Genomic DNA, 20,301 nt, shown 5'->3' on the forward strand with positions numbered 1-20,301 from the left:
CTTCCTGTCCCGGCCTCTGTTCCTCTCTCTTAAGTGTTGTCCATGTTTCCTTTCATGTCTATCTCTGAGTCTTCAAGCAGAGGCCCCAAGCGTATGTCCAGGCCAAAGGTCAGAGGGCAGCAAAGTGGGTCCCAAGCACGTGACCAGGGAGTCTCCTCACAGCCCTGGCTGCCGCACCCCGTGTGAAGCCACCCGTTCATCCTGTCCCCTCAGGAGTCAACCACAGAACCTGGGCCTGCTGTCCCAGGGAGCCTCCAGGACCCAGGGAGCAGCTCACATTGCAGCCTCATGAATAACTCAGCAGCCCCTGCTGCCTTCCTCTCTCCACCCCCACCCCATCGCTTTAAACTTTAATTGGCCCACGCTCAGTGGCAGTTGAGCAGCCTCCAGGGAGCAGGTGCAGGATGACCTGGGCAGGGAGCACTTGGGAGAAGGCTGGCGGTGGAGGGCCCCGTGGGACAGGCCCAGCTCCCTAGAACTCTGGAAGCCAAGACAGAAATGGGGCCAGGCAGGAGTCCCAAAAGTGACCTCCAGCTCCAGAGGCCTTGAGAGAAGGAAGAGTAGGTTGGGCAAGACCTGGTACAGCCTCCAGGTCACCGTGGGGCTGAGGGCTCACCAGGAGAGCTGCGAGATAGGGTTGCAGATAAATCACAGGGTGACAAGCCAAGAGTCTCACTGCCCAGGAACTCCCACCTTGAAGGTGGACCTCCAAACAAGGGAACATCCCAGAGGACAGAGACCTCCAGGACGTGTCTGGGCACAGGCCCTGGGCAGGCCTGCATGGACATCCCCATCAGCAGCAGAGACTTCCGCTGCCTGCAGCTGGCCTGCGTGGCCCTCGGCTTGGTGGCCGGCAGCATCATCATCGGGGTCTCCGTGTCCAAAGCCGCGGCTGCCGTGGGTGGTGTGTTCATCGGCGCTGCGGGGCTGGGTGAGCCGGTGCTGGGCCGGGAGGAGGAGATTCTGGAGAGGAAGCAGGGGCAGGTGAAGGGCTGGGGCCACAGGAACTGAGTTGGGGAGAAGGGAGGCTGGAAGTGCGAGTAAGGCACAGAGAGAGCAGGGGAGGTTGGGGGAGGAGCCTTGCCGTGGGCCGCTGGGGGCGAGGGGACTGTGGGACGGGAAGATGGATGTCACAGTCCTTTCCGGCTGCTCTCCCTCTGGTGCTTGGGCTTTGTGGTGGAATCACAGCCTGTTGGGGTGGAGGTGATGGGATCAGGCCAAAGGACAGAGTTCCCAGCAGGACCTTCCTTGGATCAGAGGACAAAGCCTTTCCTTTTCTTTTCTATGTGTCGCAGCACCTATTTGTCTGTTCAGCCATCTGCCCATCTATCTGTCTGGGCCAGTTCCACTAATATCCCCATAGTGACCCAAATATCCCTCACCCAACCCCACTACCCTAGGCCAAAAGCAGACCCAGAGGCAACAGGCTGGGTAGGCTCTGAGCATCAGTACCTGCAAATTCCAGGGCCTGGGGCCCTTGGGTCTGGGGCCACGTGGGAGTGGGCGAGGAAAGACCCACTCTGCTGCCACCCCCTCCCCAGGTCGGGATGGGGAGGGGCGGCCTGAGGATCCCCCAGCCAAACCATAGTCCTGCCCCAAGGGTACGCCCCAGGGGAGGTGGGGGGGGGGTGGAGAGAGCTGGTGAAGGGCCAGCTGGGCCCATTTCCAGCCAGCTGGGAGGCAAAGGAAGCCAACCCACTCTTCACCTGGGCAGGTGGAGCCTGGGAACTTCACAGCCCATGGCCCCTTCCCCGAAGAGGCCCTGCTTCCCTCCCCCTAGCCTCTGCTCCCTGGGGGCTGGGGGCTGGGGGCTGGGGCCAGGGACAGAAGGCTGACCCACACACCCACCCACTCACTGGCTCCCACTTACACGCCCTCAAGCCCCAACCTGCACACACGTACATCACCTTCATAAGCCACGCAGGCTCCCGTCTGCCCACAGCCGCACGCACCTCACAAGAGCCAGGCCCCCTTCCCCATCACACAACCCCTCTGTGTTCCTCTTCTCAGGGTTCCTCATCTTTATCTACCCCTTCCTGAAGGCTCGGTTCAACCTGGACCACCTCCTGCCTAGGCTGGGTAAGTTTTCTCCCCCACCCCCAGCAGACCCCTCTGCCAGGCCCTTCGTCCGTCCGCAGGTCTGTGACCCGCGCCGTGTGCAGCTGCTCCTGGCTCTCTGTGTTAGAGTTTCTGTGCGTCTGTGTTTTGCAAGCGTTGCCATGACTACAGAGCAGCAGAATCCAGGCTGCTGCCTGCTACAAAGGTGCCTTGAATCAGCTCAGAGCACTCAGAACACCCATCTCTCTTGAGGAATCTTCCATCTCCCCCAATCCGCCAGAATCTCCAGATCTCTGCCCTGCAGCCCTGAGTTCCCATGCAGGCCCTTTACCTCCCCTAACACCCCAGGACACCTGTAGAGCACACACACCCCGCCCCTCCCCGCCCAGCCTCATCCCATCTTCCTCACATGCAGAATCCCATCTCCATTAACCCTGATGGAGCTTAACTGTCCCGGAGCTCTCCCCAGGATCCCCACTTCCATAAAAACGACAACAAAACCCTGCCATCTTCTCCTTCTCGGGGCCCATTCCCCCTACCTAAATCAGCCCAGACCATGTGGGCTGGGAATTCAGTGGAGCAGAGACAGCAGCAGGGATGGAGATGAAACAGCAGGCAGAATTTCCCTTTCTAAGCCTGGTTCTTGATTTGGGAATGGCTTGTTAACCAGGGTGCCTGGGTGGGTTGGGGGGGTCTCATCCTGCAGGAAGCCTGAGAATCCACCCCCACGCAGGGCGGAACTGTGAGGAGGCAGGAGCCAGCGCCAATGGTAATAAGGAAGGTAAGTTCCAGAAATCCCAGAGTCGATCTTTCAACGTCCCTTTCTGGCTGAGCAGAGCCCTGGGGGACCCAGGAAGAAGCCTGGAGAGTTGGGAGATGCAGAAGAGGCTGAAAACTCAGGAATCAGGATCTTCAGGTAGTTCCTCCAAGTATTTTGTTATAACCCTTCCTGCTGCGAGTGGAACCACTTTCCTCTTGTTTGTCCTTGGAGCGTCCCTGTCATGCCCAGCCTGGACGCCGGGACAGAGGCACTTCACTGCCCCTTCCCCTCCTCTAGGTGCCCTACCCCAGTTTATTTCCCCTCAGCCTCTTTCATTGTGGAATATGACTCTCAGAGCTGGTACCGGAAACAGGATATCTTCTTGATTCCCAATTCCAATCCTGGAAAATTCTAGGGCAAGAGTTTCCCAAAGGTGACCCCAGTCCAGTCTCTGCTACCAATGGCTGGATGCTACTATTCAGCAAAAAGTCTCCTTTCAGACACTGTTCTAAGCACTTTACAGGCACTAATTTGTTGAATGCTCATAGCAGCCCTGGGAGAGTGGTACCATAATTAGCCCCCATTTTATAGATGGATGTCTTAGGCGCCAAGAGATTAAGTGACATGCTCAAGATTACACAGCCAGGAAGTAATTGAGCCAGGTTGGCTCTAAACTGTGCTGCTTTCGCTGTTGAAGGGCTGTTCTGCCCTCTGGTGCCTTTTTATACTAGGCTGAACCTGACCTCCGGGACACCCTCTCTCCCTAATCTATCCGGCACCCCCATTCCCTCTGGCCCCGATGGCTCTAGGAGGGTCCATCTGCTCAGCCAGCACGTGTCCCTGGTCTCTCCCCCAGGAGCCCGCAGAAGCCTGTCCACTGTGAGCAGGACGCTGGAGAAGCTGAAGCCAGGGGGCCGGGGGACTGAGGAGGGCTAAGGGCTGGACCCTCCTTCCTGTCTGCCACTCCTATCTCAGAGTCTTCTGGAGTCCAAGTTAAAAGAAGATCCAAACCAGAGATGAACCAGGCCTTGGAGGAGCCAGCCCTGCCTCCATCCTGGCCAAGGCTCTCCCAAGGGGATTGCACGCGGTGCTGGCAGGAACTGAAGCTGCGTGTGGCAGGAGGTCCCCTCTGGCCTCCTGGTTTCAGGCTTTCCTAGTTTTTCTTTCTGGACTGTGGCTCCGCTCCCTTTTTGATCTACTGGCTGGTTTCTCTGGAATGTGGGGACCAAGGCCCTGACTACAACCAACTTGGCCCAGTCCCTTGCTTCATCCTGGCCACACAGGAAAGGACCACAGACCCACCAGGACCACAGATGGGGGCCCTCGTTGAGGCCCTCAGTGCCCAAGTCCTGGCCTTGGGGTCTCCAGAGTTAACTGGCTGGATAGAGGGTGTGGACTAGATTCTTTTTAGAATATTGAAAACTCCCAGGCAACTCCTTGGGGAAAGGCTCCAGGTAGAGTAAACCAGCTGGGAGGATGTCCTCGGGGGACTCTGAGTCTCTAGAGGAGAAAGATTCACAGAGAGAGAGTCATACACAGAATGATCACTTCTAGGACAGGAGCCCAAGTGAAGCACATACCTGGCCCAGGAGTCAGGGGAAGCTTTCAGGAGGAGGTGACTTTTTAACTGACCCCTCCCCTGATTCTCTTGATGTTTAGCCCCGCCATCCATGACTTCTGTGATCTGGCTCTACACAAGACGGCTTCCTGAACAATCGAAACACATGCCTGCCTCTAAGACTTTGTGGTGAACTCCCAGAGGGCCCTCCCTGCTCCTCTCTGTCTATCAAAACTGCCCTTCTTTGAAGGTCCAGTTCAAAGCATCCGTGTAACCACAATCCTCTTGTCATTCACTTTGGCCTGCCTATGTCTCCTTCGCTTTTGACAACCTCCAGGCAGGCATGGAGTCTAATTTTTCAGAAAAACAACTATTAAGCATCTACTTCAACTTACCCCTTTTCCAATCCCTAGCACAGGGCAAGACACACCGTAGGTGCTCAGTAAATGTTAGTGACTTTAAATTTGATGGAAAAACAATTCCCTAGGCTTTCCCTGGAAAACCACTTCAAGGTCCCTTCTGCCCACAGGGTTAGGGCAGAGGAGGACCCTGCCAGGGTGTGGGGGCTGTGCAGAAGACGTTGCACTACCCCTACCCCTATCTTCATACAGTTGTACCCTTAAGGCAGAGCATAGCTGCGTGACCTCCCCAGGAACATCTGCTCCACGTGGCCTCTGCCTTGGTTTGGTGAGCAGAAGACAAACTAGGAATAGTCTCATTCTTCAAAGATCAGTGCAGATGACACCTTCTCTTGGAAGTTTCCTTGACTTCCTTGTGGTCCCACAGCCCTGAGGCTTCCCTCCATCACAGCACAAATCATTCTGAATGGCCATTGTCTATTTCTCTCCAGAGGGAGTGGGGACCACAGGGTCAAGCACACAAGACACCCAGTGGATGTTGGGGAACAAAACAAAAATGGGAGGGACCATCTCATTGTACAGATGGTAAAGCTGAAGCCCTGCAAGGAAAAGGACTCATCCAAAACCCACAGCAAAAGTTGGTGGAACCAGGCCTTGCATCCATGTCTCCCACCTCTCCAGCCCAAGGCTCTACTACCTGCTGTCCGGCTGCACGGTCCAGGGGGACCAACTCCGTGACCATGGTGGAACAGACTATGCCTCCAGAAAAGGGCTGACTTTCACAAAACCTGGCCAGTTGAGGAGACTTTGGTTCTTCAGACCTAAAGAAAATCAACTTCCTCCCTCCTTACAGTTCCCACCTCTCCACCACCCTCCTTCCTGCTCCTTCTCTTCCTTTTCCTCAACATCATCAACCACAATTACTCAGGCCTAGTGGCCCTTTCCCTGATCAACAAGGAAACCCTTTCTCCTATCCATCTTCAACCTTCACCCACAGAACCCCAAAGAGACGCCCAAGGAAGGAGGGGAGTGTTGGAGTGGTGATGCAGAGCCTGAGCTCTGGGGAGGGTGTCCCCCACCCATACACCTACAATCCACCCCTCCCACCTTAATTTCTCCAAGACAGGGCCTGGATCAGAATCATCCTGGTATCCCCAATGCCTGGCGGAGCCAGACACAAGCAGTGCAAGGGTTAGGATAGAATAAATTAAGGACAAACACATAAAAAGGCAAGAGCTATGTCAATTGGAGAGGAGGTTCAAAGGTCCCTTGAGGCTGGGTGGGAGTTCTCAAGGCCTGGGCCTCTGATGGATTTTTTTGCCCTTGCCTTGGGCTTTTTTTTTTGCCATGGGCTTTTTAGAATTTCTTCCCAGGCCCCAGTCTGGGTGAATGTCTAGAAACATCCTCCCCCAGGTCACGGGAGTGATCCATGTGGGGTATGTGCATTCACCCCTTCCATGCTCTGTGGGAGGTGGGTGGGAATGGTGGTGGGATTGGATGCGGGGAAGGAGGGGGAAGTGTCCTCTTACTTCTGAGCAGCTCTAAAACCCTCCCATACTTCTGGAGATGGGGTGAGGGAAGGGGAGGGAGGGAGGGCACGGGATGCGGACAGCTCCTCAGATGGGCTCTTCCTGGCGACCTGTTCAGTGAACAAAATTAGCTCCCTCCATCAGCCCTGTTCTGACATCAGGACTGTGGCTATTCGGGGCCCTGGACTGGGTGCTAAAAATCCAGCGGTGAACCAACAGTAGAGACTGCTTGGTCCCTGCGGCCCCCTTCAAGTCATACCCCTTCCGGGCCAACCTGGAATAGGACTGACAAGAGGCTGGAATTGGAGTGTGGAGATGAGACTCACAACTAGTCCTGCACCCCACCCACAGGATCTGGGAAAGAAGCTGTGGGCCTTGGGCTTCAGCTTCCTCATCTGCCAATTGGGGGTGATTGAAGCACTTCCCACACAGGGGCACTGATGGGATGAAAGATCTGGCACACGGTTCACCATCACAGAGAGCTTATGAAGGGAGGAAGAGATGAGTGAACAGGGACGTTGGAGGAGATGCCCCTCCAGGGTCTGGAAAGCTGGCACCTTAGGCTCCCATCCAGTCCTCTCTCTAATTAATCCAGCCTCCTACCTAGCACTCCCTCCCTACCCTTCACCCCCAACAAGTTCTTATAAATCCCACTAAGAGATAGACTCTATCCCGGATATGAGGCTTCTGGTCACACCCCCTTCTAGGAGGCAGTAGGTGGTTGATGGGGGAAGTGGTAATGAAAACTAACTCAGTGGTGCTGAGTCTGGGCTTTGTGGGAGAAAATAAAGTTTAAGGTGCCGGTTTCCAAGAGGAAGAAACTGATTCCAGGAGGGAGAAATTTTTTCCTGGTCCCCTCCCCCCACCGCCCCAACACCTCCTCCAGGGACGGTGGGGAACCCATCTGAGGCTGCAGGCAGAGCCAGCCAGCTACCTAACCTCCGGCGGTAGAGTGAGTTAAACGTCGTATCCATATCAGACTAAGAAAGTACAGGCTGGAGACTGTGTGGGCGGGCGAGGAGTTATTTGCACGGGTACTCCAAACCTGGACACCTAGAGAAGGGAAAGGGAGGACGAAGGATACTTCGTGAGAACGGAGAGGGTCAGTAACGGACTCTCCGAGAAAGACCCCGGGGACCTGGAGGCGGCTCTCCCCCGCCCCGGCTCCCGCTCGCTCGGCCCCTCCCCACCCGCTGCTGCAGCGAGGGGCGGGCGCCCGGCTTGGGGGCTGCACGGAGGGAGCCGAGCAGCAGCGGGTCTGCGCGTCTCGCCTCCAGCTTGCAGCACCGGTGTCCCACCCGCCCCCGCCTCCTGCCCTCGGCGCCGGGAGGGAGGCCAGGGGCTGCCGCCCCATCCTCGAGGACTGAATCCAGGATCTCCAAGCAGCTCAGCCCAGGAAGCTGATCCGAAGCCAGGTGGGTCCCCGCCTGCCGCTCCCACCACCACCGCACTCTCCAGCCTCCCCCCACGCCACTGCCCGCCCCCTCTCCCCCAGCCGCCTCTAAGTTTGCAAGCTGCAGACGCGACCCGGCGCTCCGGCGCCCCGCTAGCTGCTCTCTGACTCTCTCACGGAATCCCTCCCTAGGGCTGGCTCAGGGTGCTCAGAGGTTGGCCGGGTCAGGACCCGCAGGGAAGTGTCCACCGGACCGGCTCAGGCAAGTAAAGCTCCGGGGCGGGGGAGGCATCGCTGAAGGGAGGGGAAGGGAAGAGAGGGAGAGGCGGTGAGAAGGGGATGAAAAGGGGCTGTTTTAAGGAATGGAGGAGATAGAGTGCTTTTGCCCAGCTTTGAACTCAAGACGGGAAGGCTCGGGGACCTGTAGCTTTTAGGAGTTCTCAGAAAAGAGAGAGGAGACAAAAAGGGAAACGGGGGAAGAGGAGACACACAGCATGGAGCGGCTGCCTTGGGCCCCCTCCTGTCCTCCTTAGTGTGCCCCCCACCCCCTTAACTCAGTAAGGATCTGCCTTAGAATCCACCCAGGCCGGTTGCCTGCCTCACCCTCCCCAAGGCCCAAAGTGAGGAAGGAATTCGGAGTCGGAGAAAAGTGGGCATAAATCCACTTCAAAACCAAGAGGCAGACATGAAGCCAGACTGCAGACGCCAGCACCTCCTTGGACTAATTCCTCCCTCCACCATTCACTTAATCTGACCTAGGGCGCATCAGACCCTCCACACTCCATGATGGGATAAGGCAATAAACGATGTGGATGTCATCCTGACCCTCAGGGAAGCCTGGGGGTACACACCTGAACCCCAGGAGTCATAGTGTTGGGAAGGAGTTCTTAATTCCCCTGACTTGGGGAGTTAAGAAAGGCTTCCGGAAGCTTCGATGCAAAGCTTGAGCTGGAGTTAGCCAAATGAAGATAAAGTAGATACATGGTTTAGGTGCGGGGAACAGCATATTCAGGGACCACACCCGAGGAATTCAGAATTCAGCTCAGCAAGAGCAATAACAGGAGGGCTGCCTGGAGGGGGGCTAGGGCTGGGACATCAGCAGATGGGGCGCCAAGAAGGGATTCTAACCCACAGGGGTAGAGAGTGAGGAGAGGAGGACAGGGGCGGCAGTGGAACTAGAGAGGAAGGTGATGGTGATGGGTTGGAAATGTGTGGGTGGCGGCCAGAGGGAACAGGAGAGAGAGGCTGAGGGGGAGAAAATGAAGTTTAAGGTGCCTGTTTCCAAGAAGAAGAAAATGATTCTAGGAGGGAGGGTTCAAAAAGCCTGTGGAGAGTTCAAATTAAGTAAGGGCTGAGCAGTGCTGGTGGGACTCAGCAACAAGGAGGAGGCTGGTGACCTTGGTGAAAGCAGAATCAGCAGCATGATGGGGCCAAACCAGACTGAAGTGGGTTATTTCTTGAAAAGGAGAGTGTAGACTGTTCTTTCAAGAAGGAGTGAGAGTGTTTGCTGGAGGCTGAAGTGAGTTGAGGAAGGGTTTGATTTTGTTTCAAGATGGGAGATGCTGGAGTGTGTCCAGAGGGGTGACTCCCAGGCCAGGGGTGGGGGCTGAGCCCTGACTAGGAAGGATTTCCAGGGAACCTTGAGGGCCTGAGTGATGTGGATGACAGAAGCCCACGCTGCCTGGCTTGTGACTTTCTCTTTGCCTTCTAGGCTTAGCAGTTTGGGCACAGACCTGGAGGAGATAGAAAGATGGACTGATGCAAGGTCATCTGCTGGCAGACAAAGGAACAAGTTAAGGGTTTTGCAAGAGAGTGAGTAAAGTAAGGCAGCGTGAGTTCTCAGGTGTATGCAGATTAGAAGGGGAGGCAAGAGGTGATGGGGAAATGTGAAGAGTCCCAGGGATTCCATGTGAGAGAATGTAAGAGGTTGTGTGGAGTTGCGGTGAAGAATACAGATTTGGAGACACCCAGGTGTGAATCCCAGCTCTGACCCTTAGGCAAGTAATTTAACCTCTCTGCACCTCTATTTCCCCATCTGTACAATAGGGATAGCAATAGCATCTATCTAATAGGGTTGTTGTAGGGCTTAAATGAGTTAATATATATAAAGGGGCTGAGGACAATGTTTGGCACACAGTAAGTGTTTGCTTAGTGGTAGCAATGGGATTATACTTGAAAGCGGGATGTCTGGGTTTCTCAGAGGTGGAGTGATGAGAGGGTGAGGAGGTCCCAGGTGTGGTGATGGGGGAGGGTAGCTGAAGTGGAATGGAGGACTTGGGCATTGGAGTTGAGGAGTCAAAGAACTAAGAAGGCAGAGAGTTGGGTGGTGTACATACATGTTTAAGCCCCTTGGGGGAAGCAGGACTTAGGCTGGGAGAGAAAGCAACCTAGTACCAAAGCCTTGCAAGGAGAAGTGATGGGAGGGGCAGTTCCACTCCAGCCAGTCTGATGTCCACTCCTTCCCCCTCTACTGTTGACTCCAGGCAACTGAGTTGCTTGGGATGGGGCTGGGGACCTAGACTGAGGCTGGAGTTCTGGGTCTGGGACACGCATGGCCTCTACTGGGAGCTGTGGCTTGAGGAGTTGGTGACTATGTCTGAGAGCACCAGGGACCACCAGAATGTAGCAGGAGGTCCCCTGGCAGCTGAGGTCACTTTTGTCTGGACGAGTGCAGAGGATTGGTCTAATGAGCACAGAGCTATGGTCTCTGCAGAGAGGGCCAAGGATGAGTCCTATGTCTTTGGTCCCCTCAGCTTTTGTGCCAAAAGCCAGAGCCCGCAGGACCCAGCAGAGACCATCTAGACCAAATTCCCTGCCTCCTGATGAGGAAACTGAGTCCCAGTGAGAGGAACGATTACATATGAAGATCCATTTTAAATGGTAGGCCCCCATCAGAGCAGCTAGAACTGAACTCAGAGCTCCCCCCATCTCTCCAAGGGGCTCCTGCTCTCCCCACCACCAAAGCATCTCCCCTCCACCCCCAACTCCCAGACAGTGAGGGATCTCCAGAGGTACCCCTGCTGGGCAACAGTCCATCTCCACAGAGGGGCAGGCGCAGAGTATGCCTGTTGTGTGTTTGTGTTTCTGGGTATATGTGGTCACTGAGAGTGCATGCACACATGCACAGGTCTGGATATATTGGTCACTGAGAGTGCATGCACACATGCACAGGTCTGGATATATTGGTCACTGAGTGTGCATGCACACATGCACAGGTCTGGATGTATTGGTCACTGAATGTGAATGCACACATGCACAGGTACTCAGGGATGAGGGTAATGGGGCTCAGGAGTCAGATGCAGGAGCTGGGAAGCCTGACCTTCAGGCTTCATCTTTGAGCTTTGTTTCTAGCATAGGGAACCTTTGTGTATGTAGGACAGCCACCAACCTGTCCCCACCTCACACTGGGGTGGGGAAGGGCCCGTGGGATTGGCTTGGGGGGAGGGGTTGGTGAGGGAGCTGGCAGTTCTTTGGGCCCTGGGGAGGCAGAATTCAGTCAGCAGAAGCTGAGAGCTTCCAGTGTAGTGAGTAAGCCCCAGCGGGCAATGAGTAATGGTGATGTGGGAGGTTCCCTAAGGATAGGGGTGCCAGTGGAAAGGGGAGGGTTTGGGGGATAGGGAGAACAGTGGGCTGGAGGGAGGTGGGGCAGGGGAGGTAGCTGGCCCAGACTTTTAGGAACTGTGGGGGAATAGAGGGCTAAGACTAAGGGGCATAGAGAATTTCACAGGGGTGAAGGGGATGAAGAGGGGTAAAGAGTGCAGACGAAGTAAATGAGGGACTTGGTCACCCATGGAAGACAGGGACTGGGGCCAGTGGCTGATGTCTGGACCAGCAGCCACAGCCGCCTCTCCCAGAGGCTAGTCAAGCAACTGGGGCCAGGGATTGGGGGGTGGGGCAGACCAAGGACTCCAGATGGAGACCCCCTCCCCAGGAGGTCCTGCCTCCACCTACTGAGACCACCCCCTTGAGTTCCTTGCTTGTCCATGATTAGCATGGGAATCAGACATAGATATACTTTCCAGTAAGCAGAATTTCTGGTATAGCAGAAACAACATGGGCTTTCAGTTTGGCTAGAACTGGTTTTGAATCCCAGCCCTTCACCTCTCCGAGCCTCAGTTTCTTCACTGTGAACTGGGGAGAGGATTGCACAGTTCATAGGGTTGGAGTGAGGACTGAATATATAATTGCAGGGATCATGCTTGAACTAGAGTGCTCGGTGAGAGTGCTCCTCCCCCATAAGCAGACCCTGTGGGCTGCAGGTGGCTTCTCACAGAAGTGACTTAATCCCAGGTCAAAGCAAAGAATTTTGGGCATTTCAATGATTAAGCACAGCTATATTAAAAATAAATGTACCATTGTGATAGTGTCTTTTGATATATTGATAATAATTCCTGTACCATGTTCCCATTTCCACCTTCACAAACTTCAGTTAGTTGACAGGGTGAGGTGGCAGGTCAACCAAGGGACCTAAGTTCAAAGACAATAAACTAGTTAAAACCCTCCCTTTACAATAAAGTAGCTAAGGCCTAGAGAAGGGGCCCCCAACCCTCCCACGTTGCCGAACCAAACCAAAGTCAAGAACCCTGGTCATCTGAGACCCAGACTCTCATGTCTGCCTCTAAAACCACCAAACTGTTTCTGACCTGAACCCACAAATAGAGGCCTCAAGGCCTCCCTGTCCAGAGGCCGGGAGGGAGGGAGGGTAGACTGGTTGGCCAAGGCCATGGGCAGCTGAGCTGAATGGCAGTGTTCAGAGCCCGGGCTGGGTTCCAAAAGGCCTAGCTCTGGTCTGGCTCGGCCACAGACTCCTTCCATGACCTTCTCCACTCCAAACCTCGGTTTCCCCGCCTTCAGGCTCACAGCTCAGAGTACTCATTAGAGTTAGGGTCTTTTCCAGTTCTAACAACTCAAGCTTCAGAGAAACGACCTGCCCTCCTACTTAGGCCGTTGGTTGAGGGCTGAGCTTGGAGGATTCAGGATAGCCATAGCTCAGCATAGAGGGCCCTGCTTCAGTAAGTAAATGCTCCAGCCTGCAATTGTGACACGTGTCACAATTCATTAGCCAGAACCAGTCCCATGGTCCCACCTAATGATAAAGCAGCCAGTAAGTATAATCTTACCCCATGCCCAGAAGAGGAGAGAACTGAGAACAGTTAGTAAATAGCCCTAATGACACACCACACAGCTGCCAGAGCACCCACAAAAAAACAGGACTGACCTCAGCAATGGCAACAACTGGAGGGCCATAGCCCCCAAATGGAAATGATGGTGCAAACTGAATTGCAATGGCGGAGCAACCTCAACATTTAATGCACCCAAGATTCCCATTAACCAGGGTGGAAGCAACTTCAGCGTTAAGCCCAGTGCCCACCTGCCCTTATCCTTTCTCTGCCTGAGGTAGAGACTGGGATTCCATCCCCTTCATCAGGGACACCAGAAGCTTCAGGCCAAATCTTTCCGCAGTGAATGAAGACCCTGCCTTGGTCAAATAATATCAAAGGTGGCTTTGGTTCGCTTTAAAATGAAGCAAGATTACCTGTTCTCTGACCTTCATCTCAGGATGTCTTTTCTTCTATTTAAACCAGCCAGCAGAACCCCAATCTACTTCCCTCCCTGAGCCTCAGTTTCCTCAGTCGTAAAATGTGCCTATTAATAAATGCCAAGCTGGCGTGGGGATTCATGGATATTATGAGTGTGAAAGTGCTTTGCAAACTGTAAAGTGTAGTCCGCCTTTAGTGGTTATTATATTTACCTGAAAGATCCAACAGTTGCTGGTTAGAGAGAGCAGGTGGTTCATGAAACATGGAGCTTCCTAAGTGCCATGGGGTCTGTCGTTGCCCTCAAAGGTCAATGTGTGCTTCCTTTGCCAGGATTTTGGGACTTCTGACTTCCCATCAGCTCAGCATGGCAACATGTGCTCCTGACTGGAGTCCCAGTAGACTGCCACCTCTTGCCATGGCCCGAGGGGAGGGAGCCCTGGTGCCATCAGCCCTGGACCGGCCAGAAGGTGGCTGTCATACCTGCGTGAGCCAGACTGGTTTCCAACATGTGTCGAGTGAGGCACTGAGCTAGCAGGTGCCCTCCCTGGCACTAGACCGTGTTCTCACTCACTCGATCATCAAGCTTTCCCTAACCCTGCTGTATGCAAGCTTTAGACATGCAGGAAGGACAATTCAGGGCCAGTTGCTGTGGTACTTCAGCCTAGGTAGGGGACACACCAACTCTTCTGTATTCAAACCCAGCATGACTCACTTCCCAGATCTGAGCTCTCTTAGCCCCCTCCTCTAACAACTTCCACAACCACCAATGGTGAATATGTACTGAATATTCACTATGTGCCAGTGTTCTAAGCAAGTTAGCATAAAGCATTCAATTCTTACTGTACTCCATGAGACAGGTTCTATTATTAGCAACACATTACAGGTGATGACAGTGAAACATAGTGAGGTAGGCCACCTGTCCAGGTCCTGTCCAGGCCCCACCCCCCACATGCTCTGCTCCCACCTGTGGTACCATCTGACTGCTGCCCTCTCATCCCCACTCAGGGCCATAATTCTAACACAGCCCACTAGCTATGAACTCATCTTTTGAGGGCCTTTATACCTGTGATTTTATGTTATAGAACGTAATCCTCGAACAGGAGTCAGGAATTCCTAGGCTCTAATTACATTCCCCTTGCTTCTGCATGCATTCCCAGAATTCTGGAATGCAGTGATAGATCCCAGAACCAGGTACAACTTTAGAATCCTGGAAAGGAATTCTAGCATCCAGCAATAGGACTTTTGAGCCCAGGTTCCACAGGAGCATCCTGAGTTGGGGGTGTGGAGGGGTGGAACTGGAATCTAATCACTGAATGCCCAGGCTAGAAAGTGCCACGGGCCTTGGGCTTACTACAGCCCAGCCCAGCCTAGGCGGGGACCGACCCTTCTTGCTGGCCACCCACAGCATCAGAAGCTTCTCATTTTCATGTGGTCACTTACCCCAGGACCTCACTGGATGTTTAGGAAAGTTCATGTAACTGTGATGCTTACAAGATCCTAGGCCAGGCAGCAGCTCATTTAAGTCTTTTGCACCGGAACTTGGACAAATTGCTAAACCTCTCTGAGCTGCAGTTTCTTCAGCTGAGCAAGGAAGAGCTGAACCAGATCATCTGGAAGTTGGGGGAAGGACTTATCTAAATCCTAAGGACAGCCACCTGCTCTGTAATCCTACTGTTGCTCAACAACTGTTGATCATGATGATTATCATTGAATGAGCACCTAAAATGGGCTAGACACTGTGCTGGGCACTTTGCAGCCATTTACTCTTTTCCTTAATTAGCCCAGGAAGGCTTCCTGGAGGAGAGGAGATGGAGGGGCTGTGTCTGTCAGGAGGACAAGAGGAAGTGGGGAAGAACAGAAGATGGCAAAATTAACCATAAGGACTCCAGAGACTGGGTAGGGAAACAATGGGCAGACTCTTCCCATATGTGGTGGGTTGTTGCTTTCCAGAGACAGAGGCAGGGGGCTGCACACCAAGGCACTGAATGTAACCACATAACCGAGACTAGGGGTGGACTCCAGCTGAAATGCATGGGCCTTGGACCCCTGCTGACCTCTTGCTCTGTGCCCACAGGACGACTCGGAGACCGGCCCGGGCCATGTGGGCTAGTCGGGGCCCACGGCAGGGGAGAGCTTGACGCGTGGTGCCTGAGGTCCCAGGCCCATGCCGCCCGCAGAGAAGAGCGATGGGCCCCGGACCCGGGCGCCTCCGGCAGGGCACGGGCAGGGTCGGCTGCTGGGCCTGCCGTCGCCAGCCCTGTGCTGCGCTTGCGGTCTGTGCATGCTGTTGGCCGGCGTGAACGTGACGCTGGTGGGCGCCTTCGCCTCCTTCCTGCCCGGGCACAATGCGCCGCTCATCGTGGGGCCGGCGCTGCTCGTGGCGGCGCTCGGCTTCTTCATCGCCTGTTGCGTGTGCAGCAGCCGGGGCCCCGCGACCGGCGCGCGCTCCGCTGCAGCCGCCGGACCCGGCCAGGGCGGCGGCCACGCGGGGCCCGTGGCGCTGGAGATGGAGAGCAGTGAGCGCACGGCGCAGGACACCACCGCCGTGCAGTTGAGCCCCGCCGTCTCGGCCGCGTCCTCTGGCCGCTCCAGCCCCGGCCCCGGGCCCTTCGCCCTGGACGTCCTCGCGCCCGCAGCCGCCTGCACGCCGCACACCGGAGTCCAAGACAACCTGCCCCGGGAGCGGGCCGCGCCCTAGCGGACCGGACCTCTGGCCCTGGCTCTGCTCCCCGGGTTCCCTCTATTCAGTGCCATATAAGCAAAGAAAAGAAAGAAAAAAAAATTCATAAGGTTTCCGTGCTGGGCACAGGTGGCACCATCCGTTCCAGCTCCTGAACTTCTGGAGGGGGAGAGAGCAGAGCCCTTAGCTGGTGTCTGCTGCGCTCCGAGACCTGGGAGCCCTGACACGCCCCTTTCCCAGTCCTGTGGTATTTGGGCACCGTGAGGGGGGCTACCTACCAGCAGAGGGGGAGGAGAAGGGGAGGGTTGGCCTGGTCCGTCTTCCCTCCCCACACACTGGAAAAGCCCCTCCCAGCTTCCTCTCCTACCCGACCCTTCATCCTTGCTCTAGGCCAACATGGCCTTTTGGGATTAATTGCCCTGGGGAGAGGGGAAGGCGGCTAGGGGTTGGGATGGAGGTGGGTGGGTGGGTTCTGACTTAGGTCAGGCTAGTCCCTAGGGTAGAGCTGGGTTGAGCATACCCCACTCTTTCTACCTGACTGTAAGTGGGGGGAGCTGAGGCTGGGGCCCCAAAAGGGGTTAACGTTGAGGGGGCTTCACTGTCAACAGTGCGGCTGTCCGCCTCCCTTGCCTGTGCTGCACTGTGCATTCCGCTGTGCCTCGCTTCTCAATAAAGCGTCTTTGGAGTCCGTGCTCGGCCTGGCACGGGTGGGGAGGGAAGGGCTGACTGTGGAGCGTTGGCTCAGCACCCTGGATGCTGGGGTCTTCCCAGCCAGCTGCTGACTGCTTCGTCATCCTAACACCAGCCCCTCTTATAGAGAGCTAGAAAGAAGTCCCGGAGGAGAAGGGTGTGTGAGTGTGAACAAAAGACTGTGTGTCTGAGACTGGGTATGCCTGTGAATGTCTGAGGGGACGGATGTGTCAGATTGGAGGGCCAGGTGGATATATAAGTGTGACTGCGGGTGGGATTGTCTGACTACACGTGGGAGATGCGGAGTGTGGGAGCATGTGGGTTACACTGTCTGAGATCATACAAGCATGTGGGAATCTGTGTGGTGGTGGGTGAGGACCAGGTCACCCAAGGGCAATGGTGAGGGAAGAGGGGCTCCCCCCAGGCTGTGCAGACTCCAGGCCCTTCTCCTAGGCTCGTGGGGCCTGTAAAGTTTGGACCTAGTCTGTAGCCTTTTCAAGTGGGCAAGGGTGCCTAGTAGGAGGATGTGGTGTGCCTTACGGGAAGAAACCACGGGCCAGGAGACCGGGGGGCAAGAAACTGCAGTCCAAGGCCAGCCCTTCATCTCCCTCCAGGGACCTAGGCAAGCAGTGCCCTGTGGTGGTCGCTACACTGTCCCACCATCCTTTGCTGGCTGTAACCCCCTGCCCACCCACCCTTGGCTCCGTCAGCCTCACTTTCTCATCTCCTGCATCCCAGTACTTACCATCAGACCTGGGCTCCGCCTCAGCCCCTATCTCCACCCCTGCCTCTCCTGCTGTCTCCTGGTCCCATCCTGCAGACCTGGAGAAGAACGAATCCATCCCAGCAGGTGTTGAACAAGTCATTGCTCTCAATTCACATGGGCCCTAACCTTCAAAGAAGCATTCAGACCCTGGGCACTGTCCTCATCTCAGTGCATTTCCCTATCGCCAGCCGGTGTATGTGTGTTGCATTTCCCTATTGCCAGCCGGTGTGTGTGTGTGTGTGTGTGTGTGTGCATTTCCCTATCACCAGCCGGGGTGTGTGTGTGTGTGTGTGTGTGTGTGTGTGCATTTCCCTATCACCATATCACCAGCCGGGGTGTGTGTGGGTGTGTGGGGGTGTGTGTGTGTGTGTAAGGAAGGCTGCTTCCCCAGCCTCCAATCCCATCTCTCCTGATCCATTGGTCTGTGGCCTCAGACGCCACCTGCTGCCTTGGTGGAGAAGGAAGCAAGAGGGGCGCCCAGACTGATCCCTGACCCTGATGCCATTTGGGGTGTAGTCTGGATCACTCTTCTCCTACCGCCTTCACCCACCACCCCAGAGCCTAGCCCTGGAATGCCAGGCCCACCCCAAATCCCTCTTCCACCTGCTGGCAGATGCCTGAAACTACATCTTCAGGGCTCCTTGTTTGTTCCCCCAGCACAACCCAGAAGTCTTCCAGATCCTGGCCTGAGAGCCTGGCTCCTGAGAAGGAAGTACAAGCCTGTGATAAGGGCTCAAGGTCCACGGAGCTGCGAAGCAAGAATATGAGCGAATAGTATGGGGGTGTGGATGGTATTGGCTCCCTGGAGTCCCTTCCACTGTCACCCCCAGCTGAAGGTCATCATTCGTCCCACTGTGCCACTCTCCGTCCTCCCCACAGGCTCACCAGGAGAGATTCTCTAAACTTCAGGACCCACTTTGCCCCAGCAAAGTCCCCCCAATATCACTCCAGTTCTGCTACACAGGGGCCTCCTCCCCTCCCACCCCTACCTGGGTGAAAACTGAGGATCAGGCATCGTGGCCAACAAGGAGCTAATGAGGCTTGAGAGCAACCCCCTCTATACCCACTGAGGCTGGGAGATGTGCTCTTGTCTCCAGGACAGGCTCCAGGCAGGCCCCAGGCTCTGAGGGCAACTCTGGGTTTTGAGCAGTCCAATGGGGAAGCAGGTTTTTGTTAAAGAGGAAGACACGATGTTGACAGGCAGAGTGACCCACAAGGCGGGTATGAGCTCCTTGACCTTGAGGAATCTGAGCAGGGATGCAATTCCTGCAGGGTGCTGCAGAAGGGCCCTGGGATGAGAGCAAGCCCCAACTCCCACCTCCGGGCCTAAGAGTCTCAGATGCAAGGCACCTGGGCCTGGCCTCCGAGACCCAGGGAGCAGTGGAGGACACACAGCTGGCCCTGCAGAAAGGAGAGAGTGCCTCCCAGGGTGTGGGGGAGCTCTGAGGCCACACAGTGAGGCCCATCTCCTGGAAGGAATAATCGTTGGCCCGGGCAAAGAAACCCACTCACAGACTGTATTAGTCAGGGTTCTCTAGAGAAATAAAACCAACAGGAGATATCTGGAAATATGTCTCGCACATCTGTGGGGATGCAAGAGTTCAAAATCTGTAGAACAGGCTGCAAGGCTGGCAGCTGTGAGGAAGGTTCTTGATGAACTCCACAGGAAAGGTTGGCTGAAGAAGAAATGGAAATACTCTCCTCTCCCTTGAAAGTCTTCAACTGATTGGATTAAATCCAGCTGATTGGGTTCTCTTATTGCAGAAGATACACCCTTAGTTGATTGTATATATGATCAGCTACGGATGCAATGAACTGACTGGTGATTTAATAAACCAGCCTTCTGGCTTATCAACCAGCCATGAAATATCCTTGCAGTAATGGTTAGGCCAGTGCTTGCTTCATCAGACCAGTGGGCACTGTCACTTGGCCAAATTGATACCTTAACCTAACCATCACACAGACCCAGGAACTCAGGCCCCCTTCCCCTTCTCCTCTTCCCACTAGAAGGAGAAAGAGCAGCTACTTAGAATGACAGCTTACTAAATTAATTCCACAAATAAGTCCAGAGCCCCACTATGTGTCAGAGGTTGGGCACATAGTCATGGACAAGCACTCATAGAGCATACGTTCACCTTGGTGGGAACAGACAACAACAAATTAAATAAGTAAGTAAACAAGACACAAGTTATTAGCTAGTGAATAGTGCTTTGCAGAAAATTAAAAGAGGAAGGTGTGATGGAGGGACTTGGATACTTAGGGAAGTCTTCTCTAAGGAGGTGGCATTTAAACTGAGCTCTGAATGACTAGAGTCAACCATGCAAAGGTCTAGAGTAAGAACATTTCAAGCTCAGGAAATGGCCAGTGCAAAACCCTTAAGGTGCGAATGAACTTGGCTTGTTTGAGGAGCAGACAGAAAGGCCTGGAGAGAAGCTGGAGATGGTGAGGGTGGTGTGCTCATATCATGCAGAAGTTGATAAATCATGGCAAGGAGCTGGGATTTTATTCTTGGTGGGATAGAAGCCATTGGAGGGTTTTAAGCAGGAAAGTGACATGCTCTGATTTATGATTGTGAAGATTGTACTACCTGCTGTGTGGAAAACAGACTGATGAGGGGCAAGAGGGAAGACAAGGGGGCAGGTTAGGAGGTTATAGCAGTGAGATACGGTGAACGCTGGGGCTGTGGAGTAGACAGATTCCACACCTATTTTTCAAGGTAGAATGGAAAAGTTTTCCTGAAAGTCCAGGGGAAGTAAAAGAGAAGAATCTAGAAGAACATTCTAGAATTTTGCTTTGAGCCCTGGGATGGATGGTGGAGCAACAGGTGCTCCAGTGCTGTGGTATGGCCCAAAACCCATTCACCTGTGGAGCTGTCTCGTAGGAGCTGCAGTACCAACCCGAGTTCTGGAAAGAGGAGCGCTCTCGGGTGCAGATGTAGAAGCTGTTGGCAAATGGGTGGTAGTTAAGC

The 20,301-nt window shown here is 54.7% G+C and overlaps 2 protein-coding genes and 1 long non-coding RNA gene across 3 annotated transcripts; 2 read left to right on the forward strand and 1 right to left on the reverse strand.

The window, feature by feature from the left end:
* Window positions 1-780: 780 nt before the first annotated feature.
* On the forward strand, window positions 781-3,754 carry KNCN (kinocilin). Its single transcript, XM_077136652.1, has 4 exons — window positions 781-931; window positions 2,011-2,079; window positions 2,765-2,839; window positions 3,675-3,754. Exons 1-4 carry the CDS (start codon window positions 781-783, stop codon window positions 3,752-3,754), a joined length of 375 nt encoding a protein of 124 aa, XP_076992767.1.
* Window positions 3,755-7,130: 3,376 nt separating this feature from the next.
* On the reverse strand, window positions 7,131-12,662 carry LOC143663166 (uncharacterized). Its single transcript, XR_013165835.1, has 3 exons — window positions 12,301-12,662; window positions 12,011-12,124; window positions 7,131-7,317 (listed from the first exon to the last, which is right to left on the reverse strand). It is a non-coding gene; the product is annotated as an uncharacterized LOC143663166 (long non-coding RNA).
* A 2,699-nt stretch (window positions 12,663-15,361) lies between these two features.
* Window positions 15,362-15,926, forward strand: TMEM275 (transmembrane protein 275). The gene has a single exon (XM_077136675.1). It carries the CDS (start codon window positions 15,362-15,364, stop codon window positions 15,893-15,895), a length of 534 nt encoding a protein of 177 aa, XP_076992790.1. The 3' UTR covers window positions 15,896-15,926.
* The last annotated feature ends 4,375 nt before the right edge of the window (window positions 15,927-20,301 follow it).

The sequence above is a fragment of the Tamandua tetradactyla genome, chromosome 2, assembly GCF_023851605.1.
Source record: "Tamandua tetradactyla isolate mTamTet1 chromosome 2, mTamTet1.pri, whole genome shotgun sequence".
NCBI classification, from domain to species: domain Eukaryota; kingdom Metazoa; phylum Chordata; class Mammalia; order Pilosa; family Myrmecophagidae; genus Tamandua; species Tamandua tetradactyla.

What these genes read in the sequence shown, in the direction of transcription:
- TMEM275 (XM_077136675.1), top strand. Translation starts at nt 15,362, where the DNA reads ATGCCGCCCGCAGAGAAGAGCGATGGGCCCCGGACCCGGGCGCCTCCG.
- KNCN (XM_077136652.1), top strand. Translation starts at nt 781, where the DNA reads ATGGACATCCCCATCAGCAGCAGAGACTTCCGCTGCCTGCAGCTGGCC. An exon ending in CATCGGCGCTGCGGGGCTGG is followed by an intron (nt 932 to 2,010) that starts GTGAGCCGGTGC and finishes TCCTCTTCTCAG; the next exon opens with GGTTCCTCATCTTTATCTAC. An exon ending in CCACCTCCTGCCTAGGCTGG is followed by an intron (nt 2,080 to 2,764) that starts GTAAGTTTTCTC and finishes CTCATCCTGCAG; the next exon opens with GAAGCCTGAGAATCCACCCC.